This window comes from Astatotilapia calliptera, chromosome 5 (assembly GCF_900246225.1).
Source record: "Astatotilapia calliptera chromosome 5, fAstCal1.2, whole genome shotgun sequence".
NCBI classification, from domain to species: Eukaryota; Metazoa; Chordata; class Actinopteri; order Cichliformes; family Cichlidae; genus Astatotilapia; species Astatotilapia calliptera.
Window position 1 is genome coordinate 16,107,634 of NC_039306.1, and position 17,829 is coordinate 16,125,462.

Genomic DNA, 17,829 nt, shown 5'->3' on the forward strand with positions numbered 1-17,829 from the left:
TTTGGCTTCAGGCAAGGAATGACCGAGTTTCAAGGTCAGAGCTTTGAGTGAGATCACGCTTGTGTGGCCGAGAACCCCCCTGAACCCATTTAGTCCTGGACGAGCAACAGAGAGGAACTGGGCACAATAGGAAGGGCAGAATGGGGTAGAACATGAGTTTTCCAAGCTGTGTTTTCTGGGTTTATACACTGATGTGCTTCCTGATAATGTGTCGATTGTGGATGGGAGGATATGGCCTCTCATCCGTAATCATTGTAGCGTTTGCATTGACACGATGCCAAGATTTTTCTCCATGCCTGGCCTATTTACGCCCCTTTTCCTCCAGCTTTGTTACTCAGCCCTGTTCTCAGGAACCTTCTCTAGGTGTCCTTAATGGTATGTTGGCAGTGTTGTCCATGGTGTATGCGCCATATGTGTGTGCCTGTGTTACTGCATACATATGTATGAATGAGAAATGGGAGTAAAGGCCTCCTATGTTGCTGTTGTTATTGTTGTTGTTGGTGTCGACGCCTCACTCATCCCCGTGAATGGACTGCTTGGTCTCAATAGAAGAGGGGCGTTCATGTGGGTTGGGTCCATCATTCATTTACTTCATTCATGTCCCCAGGGAGGCAGAGGGGGAGTGGCATACATTGGCATGGCATTAACGCTCAAAGCATCTCTGTCTGTCCTTTGCCTCCCTCTGCTCACACTCCCTCTGCCTCTCATCATTCTCGTCTCTCACTTTTTCTCCTCTTGGCACAAATGGCAAAACAGTCATTACTCAAAGCTTGGCTATGATCCTGGGCTTTCATGTTCTGTAGGATTTCATGTTAGATGGATTGATGCTCCTCTGGATCTTGTGCTTCACCACACTACAATGATGGAAGACCACAGACAGCCTTTCAGGAACCTTAGAAGAGGCAGCACCTCTTGGCACAAACACAGAGGCACAAACTATTTTCCATGGCTGACAGATTTAGTTTTAATGCGGTCAGTTCAGCTGAGAATCAGACAGAGGAAACAAAAAGTATGATCTCCAATCCAAATGACGCTTCGTTCAAGTGTTATCGTATTTAGAAAGCATGAGATGCTTCGAATTCATTCGCCTGTGGCTCTGATTACACGAGTGCCATTAGCAAACAGGATTGGTGCACAGTGTGAAATTTACCATTTCACTACCGTGGCGAGATTACACCGTCCTATTAAACCTTCTGTTCATGCGTATTCACAAATCTTTGCAAGACATTATGAGCAAATTAGACCCTAAAAGCAACAGGATCCTTGTTTGCTTTTCAACATTTTTTGCATGGTTTGGTTTTTAACTGAATTATGTTTATTTTTGCAGTGAAAACTAAATGGTAAATAGATACTGGTGCTTATATAGTGCTTTTCTGCTCAATTTAAGCTCTCAAAATGATTTGTTACTACAAGCCTCATGCACACACATGTGCTTTTTTTCACTACCTTCAATTTTTTTAACCTAACATTCACAGACTTACTGAATCCAGAGTTGCCCATGATGAATCCACGTCTTGCCCACAGATACTTTGACATACAAGTTGAAGGATCTAACCACCGACCTTTTGATTAGTAGACGATCCCAAGTCACAACTGCCCCAAAACTAGTGCTGTATGTGTAGTCAAGCTGATAGTCAAAATGTAGCACATGGGAGCAGCAGATCCCTGGGTTGAAAACTTGCTGTCTTGCTCTTTTCCTCAGCGCCTGTCCTTATGAAATAAAGACTCAAATACCCCACAAAATTACAATGCTTCAGTTCCACAGAGAAGCCCAGCATTTTTACAAACACACAGAGTTGTCCAACAGGAAGTTAAGCCTAGTGGGTATTGTGGACAGCAAAATGAAATTTCTGTGTAGTAGACAAGATATAAATAATACAGTATGGAGTGCATGAGAAGTGTAATTTTTCCCTTAGGATGATAGCTTCCTCATGCTCCAGTGCTTCAAGGATTTTAAGTGTTAAGATTGCCTAATATAACCTGAGTGAGTTATTTTTTTTATCTGAAAGTGATAATGTCTGTAAAGGTTATCTCAACGCTAAAGGTAATTGGAAAGGTCATTGGGGAAAAAGCACTAAGAATATTTCCTCAGTTATGAAAACACATAAATTGTTAAGATAAGAAACTAGCTGCGGGGATTATGTATTGCCTCGCCTACCAAATATGAGATAAACTGCGCAGCATACACTTATTGTATCGCAGTAGTCTCTTGACAGCCTATTTTCAGATTCAGTTTAAATATCTTTGTTGCAAAATATTTTTCTATTGCAGGACCCAGTTGCATGACAATCAAAAGACTATCCCTCAGCTCTTCCAGCTCTATCATGTGTGAGTGCTGCGGATGATTCACTAGTTCTTCAGATGATCATAACCAGACTGCTGGAAAAGCTACAAGAGAAAATATGGCAAGCTGCAAACAAACAAATCTCAGGCACAAAAAAAAAAGAAAGAAACTTGTCTGCCGTTCAGATCTGATGAATGAAAAAATGATAACGAAGACAGGAGATGGGAGTGCGAGTGGGTGAGAGGGGCCACTCATAAAGGAAAAAAGTCTCTCTCCATTCCTGATGTAGAATAGTCTGTGTTTGGGTTCCTTATCAGTGCAGAGCGGATGGCTAAGCACTGATTTATGACAAGGTATGACAGTGCAAGATAAGAGCATTTTTAGCCTCTATGTGTCTGTGCAATCATTGGCCTCTTTCAGCACCCCATGCAAGGAGGGATGGAGGGTGACTGTGACCAGCATTTCCCACTGTCACGCAAGGCGCCTTCTTCCAACTGATAAGCGCCCTACCTTCCTCTCATTCTGTGTTGCTCTTCGTGTTTCTCTATCTGTCGTCATCGTTCTCCTATCAAAACGTGCTTCCAGCTAATACTTTCTTTTGTTAAACATGATGGATGTAAAAGTGCAGACAGCAGTATGTATGCTGCGACATATGAGCCTAAACCCAAATAGCTACGAACCACTGAATTTTAAAGCACAATGTAATGTGCTGGTGGAGGCTTAACTGTGTCATGACTGCTTAACTGCTGAAAAGGTCATTTCAACATTTCTTATCTACCTCCACTGCATACTAAATCTCACAGAGCAGAACTGCCAACAATAACATACCAGAAAATTCTTCACCATTTTCTGATCCATTGCATCCAGAGTTTTGTTCCACATGGTGTATGTAATTGATAAAGCTTGCAATTTGAACACAGGCCAATCTCACTTGCCCATTTCATGCCTGGAGTGCAGTAATTGCTGCACGGCATTGACACGAAGGTCTTATGTGACAGGCCTTGATGTGGGCTGTGTAGGGCAGACAAGTTATCTTGTATCTGTTTTTTCTATGATTTTATCCATCTGTTCTCCATTCCTCACTTTGAACTCTGCCAATTTTGATACCTCTGCCTCCTATATCTGCGAAAAATCTCACCATTCAGTATCACAGTTTCACTTGGGAAACTTCGAATGAATTTGAACCTAACCGTAGCTATTCACACATTGTTTGAGCTCTGTTCTTAAACAGACACCCCCTGAATGCTGACCCTCGTGGTCATGGGTGAGAAAAAAAGGCCACAAGGGTCACAAGGTAGGATGTCCCAGCTGTCTATCAAACATAAAAGCTGCCAAATTACCAAGCATTGGTGTTTAAAAATTTCAGAGTGTGTGCGCCAGTCCGCAAGAGAAGCAGAAAGGATCGTGAATTACACAGACAGACAGTAATCTATAGGTCTGTCAGCCTGTCACTCAGCCTGACCTTGGATAGCTTTACTTTAATTGCAGGGTGGTATGAGAGAGTGGGGCCCACCTTCAGCAGACAATTCACTTTATCCATTAAAGATATAATGGCTGCCAACGTGTTTCGTCTTGAAAGACATTTTCTGCTTTTAAAGCGCATGTTTAACCTGCTGGAATGTAAATGATCATTTTTAGCCTGTAATTATTTTCTGCAAGGCCCCTTCATTTTTAAATAATCCAGGTCTTCCACTTCAGAGCTTAATATTTCTGTAGTCACATGTGGAAGTTGATATTGCTTGTAAGAAAAAGGTAACACTAAAGCTCATGGCATTGAAATTCACTGTTTGTCTGTGAGAATATAGTTCCACCTGTAGTCCCTGCTGCAACCGTGATGTATTTTTGCACTTTAAAGTTAGGATTAGCTCTCCTGCCACTGTGTCATTTTGTTGTCTTTGCAGAGACCCTTTGTAAACCACAGATGCAAAACAAGCATGCATTAATAGATCTCAAAGATATCCCGAAACCGAGTTATTTCTAAAGCTTCTGTGGCTCTACGTTTCTTTCAGTTACCCCTCCCCCCTTTCTGCTCCTACTCTCCTCTCCCACATTCTTACTATAGCCTATGTCCATCATACAGGCGCTAAGAAAATATGAATACCCCTGACTGATGGTCATCATCTCCCACTTTGTTTTCCCCACTCATCTCCTCCTATTTATGCCAGATAGACTGACAGACAGCAAGTAGACAGTTAACATGGATGCTCTTTCACTCACAGCACCCAGTCAGCTAATTCTCACCAGTTGGCCTTCCCTACTTTCTTTTCTTCCCGCAGCTCTCACCAAACTTTCCCGCTGATCTCATTCAATGTCAGAATCAAACCCCCGTGTGCACGCATGTGTTTGTGTTGATGTGAGCCTGCATTGAATCTCTCTAATGCTTGCAAATGTACTAAAATCCAAAAAGGGTTAGTGTTTAAAGGGTGACGAACAAAAGATGATTGATGAAAAGAGGCAGTGGGATGCTAGACTCAGTGATAACTGCTGTTGTCTGCAGACAGAATATAAGTTTGTCTGAAGTGTCAGTCCTTGCATAAAAGCCACAAAACATAAAAGAATCACAGAAGTGAAGGCTGCTGGACTTGGTAGACACACAACACAGAATCAGACGCACAGAGATATAGTTGCTGCCTCAATTTGGTATTTTTCTCAGGGGGATTTAGTTATAGGAGATATTTGGTGTAAGCAGCTTAAATCAAAGAAATGAAACGCTTTAAAACAACATCAGGCATTAGTGGGGCTCAACTACTCTCGCCTCGGCCATAAGAAGAAGCATAATATTGTTTCTGGGCTGCTCCTGAGTAAAAGAAGCTCGGGTATTACCTATAAAAACTGTTCAGGGAATATATGTGTATGTTTGAGTATATGTTCAACTTTCAAGAGAATCTTTGCAGGTTAATTAACTTTTTTTTAGCCAATTTTGTTGTTTCAGTACTTGTACTTGGAGGCAGAGTTTTGTTTTTGTTGTTTTTTTTCCTCTGAATGTAATTATCTTTATAGTCATCTTGTGGGATCAATGCCATTGATCTGCTGGTTGACCAGTGCACAGTCTGGCCTCTAATGGAGTGGATTACTGGAGGAATGTTATATTTGATTCGTCTGGGAAAGATCATCTCTTGAGGGAGTGTTTTGAAAAATCTTGACCTTCATGGAAGTTTCAGTCAATAATTGCTCGTAGTGGCAGCCCATAAATATTTATATTTATGGGAATATTTTTGTAATATATCTCAATGTAAACAAATGATCATTTATCAGTGTACTCCAATTCTAAACGAGACATGAATGTCAACAGCAGCTAATATCTGGTGAAATAACTATTAGAGAAAAATTCAGGAAGATCCCCAGATGTCACTGGTGCTCATCCTCTTGGGGATGTGTGGAAATTTCTAGAAAATTCAATGAATATTTCATCCAAAGTTGAGATATTTCATACTGATATTGACTGGCCAATAGAATACCATTGTCATACCCAATGCTATTCTGCTACTGTCAAATAAATGGTGTCAGTAGTCTGTCAAGAATGTGACAGTGCAACAGATGGTGCGGGAAACATTTACAATGATATTTCCTTTAATTGGACCCTTTAAGCTGGCTTCAAAAGGACACTAAGGTCTTATGAGCTACCATGCCTGCTTCTGCCATTGCACCAACGCGTAACTCCACAGTTTCTGAGAACAAAGCCTGTCAGACAGCTGAGGAGGTCCAAACTACAGCAGCCCATCGGACGACCACACCACACTGCTCAACAACCAGCCGCATGATTGTCGAGAATTATCTGGTTGTCTTTTGCCTGTCATGCAGCATTAGTGCACAAGGCTGAACTGGGGATGTGTGGTGACACGTACCTGGTCGGGGGTAACCCCGCTATTGTGTAGCTGTGACGTGGGGTCAAGTGGATGTATGCAGCAGCAGGGTATGTGGCATAATGTCAACTGAGCTGACTCAGATGGGCTTCTGGCACTTCCACATCAGTGGGTTGTAGAATGATCATTTCAGAGATTTTGGTGGCCTTGAAGCTTGGCCTGTCTGATCATTGGGGTGTAATGACAGTGTTATGTTAATATTACAAAGTTTTACTGATCATCTTATTTTACACAATCAAATATCATAGTTGGTGAGTAGCAATAAAAATACATTTTATGTTCTTTTTTTTGTTGTTTTTTAATAAAAATGTTAAAACTTGTTCAAAAGGCCTAATGTTATTAGACATGCCACTTGAGAACCCTCTTTATACATCTAATTTAAATGGGTGAAGAACAAGAGTGACAGCAGGAGCAAAATACATCTTCACTGAACACATTTCCCGAATTTCTCTACCTTTTCCACCTGCAGCATGCTGGGTGCCAAAGAAAAGAGAAAAAGATTCGGCAGAAAAAAGGCATTTGTTATCTCAGTGGGCTGGTATGCAGACAGAGGCTAGTGGATACTAGCAGGATCAGACAAGCCAAAGAATATGAGAGGTGTTTGAGGAAGCTTGTTGATAAATGAAAATGGCGTTAAGCAGGAATGATTTAATGTAAATAGGGGTGGTATAGCTGCTATAATATATTTACTAGAGCTGTATGCATATATCTTTAAAGAATTCCCACATTGTTCTGGGTGGTGGGCAAGGCTGATGGAAATGTTCAGTGTGAAGAAATTGTTGCTGGATGGCAACGTGATAAATGATCTTGAGATATTTGTTTACATGTCGCTCCTCTCTGGGAAATGATTTGGTTTCATTTTGTAAATTAAAGGAATAATTCAAAAGTAATTTTCTCAAAAATATGAATTTAAAAGTTCATTCGTTTTGATCCCAGCTGATATAAATTGTTACATTGTTTATTGGCTTATCTGGACATGAATTAAGAGTTTTTCCAATTGGACAATACTACAATGCTTGATTAATGCACAAAACCCTTTTTATCAGATTTGTAATGATATTTGTGGTGTCACAAAAGACCGTCAGTTCAGAACCTCAAATAAGCAGTGGTTTCCTGTGACCTCCAAATCTGTCTGACCACCTTCCTCTGTGGACGGTGTGGTTTTTAAACAATGCAACACTGTTTTCTCCATTCCCCCTGAGAGACAAGAGTCCCGATTTCTACAGCCGCTAGATATTTTTGTCACTTACATTAAACCTTTAGGAGGATTTGCTGAAAAAACTTGTGCCTGCACCTTCCCACATATGGCTGCCTGTGGAGTGAACTGGATTTCCAGAAGAGAAGAGGAATAAAGTTTCCAGTTTCTGTCCAAGATATTAGAGTTGGACTACATCATACCACGTGACCAGTTCATCTGATGAGGCTGACCACCACCCAAGGGATTGTTCACCAATACACTGTTTGTTTAAGCCATAGTTTCTTAGATGCAAAATAAATAAATAAAGGAAATGCTAAAATGAGTCTCCATAAACAAAAACGTAAACACAAACTTTACCTGGGCAATGAAGGAATACACTGATCTGTTGACCTTATGTTGCCACAACAGGTGTGATGTGTCCAAACCCGCAGGAGGGTCTTGCACTTTGACGCTGGTAGTGAATCTTTTGGTCCTTTGAGTTGTGAGTTAGGGCCTCCATGGATCATTCTTGTTCAGGTGCATCTCGTGGTCAATAAGATTGGGATCTAGGGAGCTTGGAGGCCTGTCTGCCATAAAGGAGTGTGTTTATTTTGCATCAGTGTTTACGTGGGTGGTACCTACCAAGAAGTAGACCCCACATGAATGCCAGGACCCAAAGGTTCCCATCAGAACATTGCATGCAAGATGATTAATGTTAATCACTTCTAAGCGCTTCACTTAGCCGTCAGTGTTTTTGTTGTTGTGGCTGATCTCTGTGTATTTGTGCTGTTTGTATATTGTTGATGAAGATCATACTTGCTCATTACTTTGTTGACTTTTAAGTCTCTCTTCCATCTCTTGTTTTTTAACTAACCTGGCAGCGGAGGTCCTAATCAGTGTTTGTGTGTAGCTGGGCAGACAATCAGGGTGTTTTCGTCCTCACTCCAACTCATGATTAGAATTGAAGAGCCTCTGTGTGCCTTTGTGAGCTTTGTTTTTGGCCCTGAAGCAGCTCTAGAGGAGTCTCAGCCTCTCTGCCTTGGCTGTACAGAGGAGCTTTCATAGAGTTTGACTCAGAGTTTCTATGGCTCTCTCCTGCCTGCTTTGATAAATGGAAGTTCTTAGGTTTGCTGTCAGCCTCCTCTACCCTCGGGACTCCTCCTTCCATTCTCACTCCTCTACCGTAACATTTGCTGTTGTGGGTGAAAAATCACCATAGGGAATAGAGTAGATTCTCAGTGCTTGACTGAGAGTGGAACACCCGGAGAAGGTAGAGGTGGCAGTTGTCCCCAGTAGACCCTGAGTCAACACTTGCTGCTAATGGTCTCTCTAAATTTACCTTCTAATTACCCTCCTCTTATTGCCCCCAGCTAACAGCATACTGGCAATAGCCTTGCAACACAAGGAAGCCAAAAGACATGATGGAAATTACACTTTGTTCAGTTCTGGCTAAAGTCAGCAGGAAGGGAACTGATCCACTGACAACTTGGCTTGAGAAAGATGCAAATTTTCCTAATCAAATCAAGAATCAGGAAAAAACTATAAATAGGAATCAGAAGATTCCTTTGAGAGATCTTTATACATCTGGCTCTGTGTTAGTGCAGCTGACAAAGAGGGAGAGTATTTATTCTAAGTGCCAGGCCAAAGGTCAGCCGGGGAGAGGAGGATTTTTCACTCATTCACACCCGCTCTGTCTCATTATTCAGCCCTCTCCATAATCCTTCTAAACTAGGTTGTCACCACTGACCACTGCCGCCATCCTGACCAGCCCGCTGCAAGCGATGGCACAGCTACAACAACAAACAGCTTTATCACAGCATAAACACCATCCCAGCCATACGTGTACACAAACATTCGTGCATACAGCAGCCAGCCACAAGAGCGCACAATGCTATGGCATAAAACCGAAACCAAAGTAAGGAACAACCAGTTATTTTCTTTAAAATCTAGAGATTAGCGTTATAGAGGAAGAGAGTCAACAAAATTGTGCCCTCCCCCATTCAGACTTTTCAATATCCCACCTCTCACCGGTCCCATCCTCTTTAAGCACCCCACCCAAACATCATCATGACCACCCAGCTCTGCTGAACGTAAGGAGGCCACTGTGAGCTTTCACCACAGACCCCTCATGTCCTTTAACCTTTCACCCTCAACTCTGCTGAGGACAGCTGTCTGTGGCACTGTGTACAGAGAGAAAAGCCAGCGTTCTGGACCGGGAACCGCCTCAAGCGTTTGTATTGGTTATTTAAATATGTTTCAATCAAAACTCTTACACTGTGTTTTAAAAAAGCCTGAAGTTATTTTTGCTTTTCTTTAAAAAAGAAAATCAACAGTAATAACTGATTGATGTTTGCTGTTCTGTCTGAGGGTTCAAAAGCCATAAGGCAAGTCAATCCTCTTCAGTCTCTGGATGTAGTTGCTCTTGTTTCTGATCACGTCATATAGATACCATATAATGCAACTTTAACAAAGGTCAGGTTTGTGGACCAGATACAGAGAAACTGCATGACCTTTGCTGTCAGCTGAACCAGGGATCTTCTTCTCCCATGTGCTTTAATTAACCTTTTCTGTCATCTGTAACAGCAGAAATAGATTTGTTATAATCTCTCATTTCCACTCAGGAAGTGAACTTAAATCAATCTTTCCCTGCCTTCGATTTGTGCAGTGGGAGACAGGTGTCTCTGATTTGATGTGAGGATCAGAGAGCTCTACCTCTTTCTCTGTGAGCACACACACACACACACACACACACACACACACACACACACACACACACACACTCGCGCGCGCACACACACACTAATACCGTGTATCAGTAGCAGACAAGCATGAAGAGCATCTGAGTGACAGCATCCGGAAGCTCTAAGATAAGATGTAATCTGGTGCCAATTATTTCTCCTTGACAGGCGCAGGTAAGCAGCAATCAGCTCCAGTGACATGTGTTGTGAGTCAATAGACCTTACCCCAAAGGGTGGTGAGAGGCTGATTATGAGGTTCTGAACTGAGGCAAACACGAAAGACAAACACCAAGTCGGGTTGAGCTGATAAGCATTCCCACCGCTGTTCAGATGCTCTTTTATCCCCAATGACCTCTCCATTCTGTGCAAACACACAAAGATACACTGGCCCCAGACATTCAGTATTCACTTGAGAGATGCACTGAATGAAAGAAAGTCCTAGACTGCATGCGTCTTCAAGCAGATTAAAGTCTTCGAACCTAAATGGCAAGTGTGTCAGTGTTTTCCGAAGTAACTCTGCTAATCCACAGCTCATTTTTATTTATTTTAGAACTAGATATTTTCTTTAAAGGTAAGCTTGCTCAAAAAACAATGACACTTCTTTTATCATATCTGTATGTCACACGGGCAGCAGATGAGTTTAGCTAGTGAAACGGCCTGAATTCCAGTATGTTTGTTATGTGGCTATAAGCGCACAAATAAACATGCTGTCGTTGTTTGTTTAATTTGTGCTCAAACAGCAACACAGAATTTTTTTTGTTTTACTTTAAGTTGTTTGCTGTAATTTGATGTTGAGTATGTACAGTGTATTCCTCCTTTTAAAACCACTTTTTGTTTATACGGCGATAAGGTAAAGTGAGTATATGTGGACATTTAGTGGTTCATCGTGTTGTCAGCTTGTCCTAAATGTGGTATCTCTTGGATGCCTTGTGGGAATTTCCTCAGATTTAGCATAAACATCCACTTGGACTCAAAGATGAAGAAATCAGAATTTGGTGGTCAAAGGTCGGTATGACTTCATAGTATGTGTTTGGCTTGTGCTAAATTTACACAAATCTAAAAAGATTAATAAAAGAAAGAAATGATGGCTTGTTGCATCCGATGTTCAAAGGTCATGTCTTAACAAAATTCTAACTGGCTAGTTGGGATGTGCAACCACACCACACTAATTCTAGTGGAACATTTGACAGTCACAGACAAGCTAGTTTCCTTGCTTGCAGTCATTATGCTTAATTACTATCACCATACTTAACAAATGCTTACCAATGAAGTTGATCATCCTATTGGGACTCTAAACAGGTAAAAGTGAAAGAGTATTTTCAGTAATCTTGCACAACTTGGATTGTCGATATGGTTACAGAAAAGCAAGTTCAGCTGTTCATAGGGTATTAATTACAGTGCTAGTCAAGGGAGTTTTACAGACAGTCTTATATATAAAGTTACTTTTAGGGACACATCCTTGCATGCTTGGCTGCAGACAAGCTGCAACAAGGTAGAACCACACCTTTACTTTGGAGAATGTGAACATAAGTAAATTTGGAAATTTAGACCACATGCCATGAATGCCTGGGCAGGTATGCGGGATTTTCTGTTGCCTGCTCCCTCGTACTAAGTGCAGATTGATTGTGAGGAAGGGGCTTAAGCTGAAAGAGGCATTAAAGAAGCAGTAGTGGTGTCTGTGTGGTACGTGTTTTATTATCTATTTATAGATACAAAACAGGGGTCATTTATGTCCTTTTGAGGACCCTGACTAGGGTTGATCCAGGAACAACACACCATGGTACAAATACTGGCCTATAAAAATATAAAGTATATAAAAGCCTATATACCTTAGCTTCAAAGCAGAGCAGAGGGATCACATAGGTGACTAACTAAAGGATCAGTTGACTAGTCTGTGTTAGTCACATTTCTGCAGAGTCGATTGAGTTTTGTTCAACAAACTGAAGGCAATTAGAGAAAGGTCATAGAGAAAGAAAAAGACAATGTTCTGCCTGCCTGACTGTCTGGTAATTATTACAAAGACCTTGCTGGGAAGCTGGGTGATATACACGAGGTTCTGTGGTCTTTAAAAAAAAATGCAGGACCTGGTGCACTATCATTGCACTTGTGCCCTATCATTGCTGAATGTACCAGCTGGTGGTAAATTCAGCCATTTAATTCCATGTTAAATGCCTGTTTTTGGTTGTTTTTTGGAGCGTTTTTCTTTGCTTCAAACAACCATTTAGTCTGAGCTCCTTAACACACAGGAATGCTTTTTGAGAAGATGAATTTGTGCTGACAATAGAGTGTATGTGTGGTTCGAGGTGGACTGTTACCATACTTCACCACTAATCTCACCACACCTCAGGCATTATTTCAAGGTAAATGTGTTTTAGCGTGTCTCACCTTGCAGGGATGTAATGTTTCTTCTTTGTGAAAGCTTGCCACGTCATTTGCACCGACTAAAATGTCAGGATGAGAGGAGCCAGTATACTTTAGAAATCTCACGTCGTATTTTGAGTTGAGCTGAGTTCATTCACAAGCTCAAAAGAGAGAAACAAAATAAACGACGTTAAACTGATCTACTGAACTTGCCATTTTCTATAAATCACAAAAGGTGATCACGTATTGCTTTGAACATAATTCTCAAATTTTCAAGTCAAACAGATCATGAAGTTTTACTAACGGAGTTCAGATGGTGCGGTATCTTGAACCCACTTTGTGTGCTGTCCTAATTGTTGTTAAGAGTTTTTAATTGATGTCATATACTTTACCCCATTGCTCAGCACAATAACTGAGATATGCCAGAATTTAAAAAAGAGAATACTGTCATTTAAGAGTGTTTTAGGCCTGCGAGTTTTAACTTTGTGCAATATAGATATCTTATATCTGATTTCCAAGAGTTTATAATAATAATAATACATTTTATTTAAGGGCGCCTTTCTAAAGCACAAGGTCACCTTACAAAGAGAAAAAGACATCAATGAAGCAGTAGATTAAAATAGATTCTAATAAATTAAAATACAGAAACCAGCAAAATACAACCACAAACAACAAATTAAAAAACAGAACAAAAACATTATTTGACAGCAAGTAAAATCTGTATTAATTTAGTTAATTTTTACAAAAGAAGTGATTTCATCCACCATTTCAATCTTTGTTCTATTTTAGCTGAAGGAGCTGTAGTCCTCATGTAGACAAACATCCACAGCACATGGAATGAGTCCGAAGTGCTGTAGATGTTAGGATGCTGGTGATGTGTAAGTGACATGTAATCTTGGACAGGTACCTCAGTTAATATCTGTTAAATCATGGTTCCCATATTAATACATGTTGAGTTTTCCCAGTGCAGCTTTTTTAGTATACAATTGACTGGTCATTTTCCCCACATCGGGATTAATTAGGTCACTTCTGACAGGATGAAATTTGATTTGCTTTGGGGTGAAGCACATCGATCCAGTGATCCTGGATGGGAGATTCACAAGAGAGAAAGATGACAGGCTGTCAGATACTTGAAGCTGGTTGCTATTAACAGGTGATATGTTTAGGCGAACGTTTACTTGTAATGTAGTAGGTTGTCTGTCTGTCTGCCCGTCTAGTCTGGTTTGCAGTGACCTAACTGTCTGATTTATGGCAGCCGGTCCTCTCCCTTTCTGATGCCCGTGCATGTAGATCTGAGTGCAGAGGTGATAAATGTGGGGTCACGGCTGAAGTTCCAGTATCGTTTGACTGCTGGGCTTGCCACAGCAGATAACAGGCTGTGTTTAGTTGACTAGCAAACGAAGATGGAAGATGTTTATAGAACAAGTCTGGTGCTCGACTGTCTTAGGATACTATCTATGTGTTTGTGAGTGCGACTTTTGCATGAATACAGTAATCCTGGATTACACATGGCAGTCTTTCCTGGAAACCCTCAAATACACTGAAAAAATCAAACCTCAGAAAATATTCATCTTATTTCTGATTTAATGCTTTTTCAGGATTCGGGGAACAGAATAGACTTAAAAATAAAACCCCTGACGTGTACTTTCACCACAGCATGGCAAAATCGCATATCGGGGTTACTATTAAACTGTTTAATGTGTTTGGAGGCATCTTATGAGAATTACATGGGTGACAGGCACGTCTGTTTCTGTTTACTACCCGCGCACCATGATGCTGCACCGTGACTGCAGCATTTCACAGTTTCTGAAGGAGCTCAGCAAACCAACAGCGAAGAAGCTCTCTAGGAGAGGATTCATGTCAGTATTTCCACATGTCCCGTGCAGGTGGAGAACTTCATGCTGTCTTTTATTTCCCTAAGTAAGACTTTCTTCCTCGGTCGGGTTAAGGAAAGTCGTTATAGCTGCCATATGGAGTCTTTTTCATCTCCAGTGACTCTTAGATTTGGCTACACAGAGCATAAGAGCATTTGTACGGTCCCATTAAAGTGGAACCTGAACAGGCCTTCCATGGGATCCTTGGGCTTTCTCTACAAACAGAACAATCTCAGCTTTCACAAAGCAAATTCTGAAAGACAAGAGAAACAGATACACTTATCAGAGCTGCTCCAAAGATAATAAGAGGATCGGGGGAGGAATCTGCTTTTTGTACAGCAGCACTGAAAGTCACATTTTCACACCACTGAGCCTCCCCGTGCAGTATGTGAGCCATCAGTTTCATTTCAAAATAGATTTAACAGCGATATGGAGGAAAGTATGCTGCGGTGTTTTGCTTCCCAGGGAGCACATCGGTTCATTCTTGGCTAATTCACCAGGGGAGATTGTTACAAAGTCTATCATCCCCTTCACAGCTTGTTACAACTGAGGTTCAGACTCCACGGCCCTGAATGTTATCAACCATGTGGCCTGTTGTAATAAACAGCGTGGTATTTGACTTCTTACTGTTCCCATAACTTGTGACTGATCTTTTGCGTCTCTCTTGCCATTCATTTAGGATTCCCGTGAGTTATTTTTTGTCTGCTTGCTTTAGTCAAGCCCGCCGTACCCATATTTAGTCTGACCATAACCCCATTATGGCAGGATGTAATTGGGGGGTAAAAACATAATCTGTAAATTAATCTTGGATAGTTTGATGGTAGGCTTGGCATCATTAGTATGTTGCCATGTCTTTAACAATAGAATACTTTGTGTGTTTGTGCGTATGTGTTCCAGAAAAAGGCAGCCGACACACAATTCCTGAGACTATGTCTGTGGTTTGGGTTTTCTAGTTTTATTGTGTGTTTTTCTACTACAGTAATTGCAGGTTCAGTATGAACAAAAACATTTATTTTTGCACTTTTTTTGCCCCTTTATAGAGCTGAAGTCTACCGGCACTGCTCACCACTTCTCCTTTTTGCTGAATTCAACCGACTATCGGATCCTTCGCATGGACGAGGACCATGACCGCATGTATGTGGGCAGCAAAGATTATATACTCTCTCTGGATCTACATGACATCAACAAGGAGCCTCTCATAGTAAGAAAGTTTCTACCTAAACACTGAACTGCCCAAGCTCGGCATGGGTTTACAGCTAACCAGCTTGTGTATTTTTCACTGTCAGATCCACTGGCCTGTTGCCCCCCAAAGGAAGACTGAATGTGTTTTGTCAGGGAAAGACATCAATGTAAGTATTTAAAAGAAAAAGCAATTCTGACGAATGAAAAATCCCAAACATTTTCTAGTTTCATTTATAAAAACTTACTATTGTTAATTGATTTTCATCTAAATACTGAATTTTTGGTTGTTGCAAGTTTTCAAATCAAATCATCAGTGCTGAAGGCAGACTAGCATCATACAAGTGATAGCTTCTGGAGACACCGTGCTACAATTATCCTTATAATGCATTTAATGTGGTTATTCAGTAGCACTCAGACTTCAGCTGGACTTCAAACTGAAATTTAAAAATTCAGATTCTACACTCTGTTTATAAAGATGGCTATATGGGTATCACACTATCACAAGTAAATAAACACTTTGTTTCCAGGGTTACCCCTGTTCAAATTTAACAGTGTGTTTTAATCCTGTCTTTTTTTGGTGATGCTCCCAATTTTAATGTTGGACTGGGGTTAACAGAGGACATTTTCAAGCTCCTCCAAATGTGTGACTGGTTATGAAGCTCTTATTTACTGCCTCTGAATCCCTGATAGCTAATTGCACACAGATGCCACCAATTTAGCTGAAGCAGGAACTTGAACCTTGCAAAAAAAAAAAAATGCACCAGTCTAGAAATGCCAAATTATTATCATTATTTTCCTTTCTTTCCACACCGTAATCATTTTACCTTTTGTTGTTCAGACAAGCTTCCAAAATGAATCAGTCACTGGAAGCCTCAGACCCATATGAAGTCTTAAAAGGGTTCAGAGACATTCAGACATCTCCTTGCACCTCCTGTGCAGCCCCCACAAAGAAGGGATGGAAACTCATCATTGAAATTCATTTAAAAACCAGATTCCTCTCCTTTGATTTCGTTCACACGTTGATCCCCCTCCTACCCTCAAACACACACATATGCACTTGTTTTATCCATGCTAGGGGTGAGAGACGGCACAGTCAGGGTGCACCAACAGTTTGATGAGGCTGTGGATAATAATCCTTCTCTTCCTGCTGGTATAAAGCTCAGGCAGCTGTTTATCCTACTAGAATGTTCATTTATGCACGTCTGGTGACCCAAGCCTCCAAGCGCCTCTGGCTACATTGGCCTATGTATGTTCATATGCGCCTGTATCAGCTTCTGTGTATGTGTGTGAGGGGATGGGTTTGAAATTTCATCAACAGAATAAGAGAATAAGAGATAAGACCGGCTACTGCAAGACATCGCAGCAGTCTTGGCCGCTCTTTAGTGAATGACAAATGATGACAATTCAGAAGCAATTCAGAGGGGATGTTGGTTCAGGCAGGAGGTCAAAGGCAATCAGCCCCACTGTGCTCTCTGTGGGGGAGCACAACTGTGCACTGAATGATACACACAGGCCCGCATGCGTAAACACACGCACAAAAACACATCCTCTGAAACCTCTGACTTGTGCATCTGTCATGCTGTTAAAATCTGCCAAAATGGCTCATCCCCCATCCTGCATACAATCTTTTTTATCTACTTGGTTCATCCTTTCTTTTTCACCAGCTGTCACTAGCAGAAAACATGACAGACAAATCTGAACAGAGCTTATCGGCTTGAACATTTCTGTAGTTGGAATTTTGATTTGGTGGATTGTGACCAGGAAGGCAGACAGCTGGTCAGGCAAACAGATTGGAAAAAACCTAGAAAGCACAGAGCTGTGCTCACTGAGAGCACCTCTTTGTCTTTAGTCCAAAAAAGGAAAACATTGGCATTGCTTGAATTTCGCTACTAAGAAATTAAAATTCTAAATTCAGGCCAATCAGTGTTGAGCTTTTCACATTTTTGGCTTTATGGTTTGTCTAAAAAAAAAAAAAAAAAAGAAAAGTTAATTGGATTTCAAAACCTTTTCATTTCTTCCCATTTTTTCATTCAAGCACTCTTATTTGCTCTAACCAAAATCTTTCCCATTTGTCAAATTTGACAGAACACTGAATTGGGTTTAACCTCAATCCCTGAAGCAACCACACTTAACATCTCAGAGGCGCTGCTTTCCTTGGTTTCAGCCACACACTTAAATGGTGTTTGGAAACATTTTCCCTGTGAGAGTGTGGTCCGATTGGAAGCCAGAGCCAGCCTGACACAGAGAGTGGAACAGCGCTGCCAAACAAAAGCCAGCCAGCAGAGGAAGTGATAGATGTGATGTTTTTAAGGCAGACAGAGGAGTTATTAACCATCAGTAGGGCACTGTA

The 17,829-nt window shown here is 41.1% G+C and overlaps 1 protein-coding gene across 1 annotated transcript in view; it reads left to right on the forward strand.

Moving 5' to 3' along the window:
* sema3fa (sema domain, immunoglobulin domain (Ig), short basic domain, secreted, (semaphorin) 3Fa) overlaps positions 1 to 17,829 on the forward strand; it is a 47,739-nt gene that overhangs the window by 11,795 nt on the left and 18,115 nt on the right. The window contains exons 3-4 of the mRNA XM_026167515.1: positions 15,338 to 15,498; positions 15,584 to 15,646. Coding sequence (XP_026023300.1) covers positions 15,338 to 15,498; positions 15,584 to 15,646 — 224 coding nt within the window. The remainder of the gene's footprint in view (positions 1 to 15,337; positions 15,499 to 15,583; positions 15,647 to 17,829) is intronic.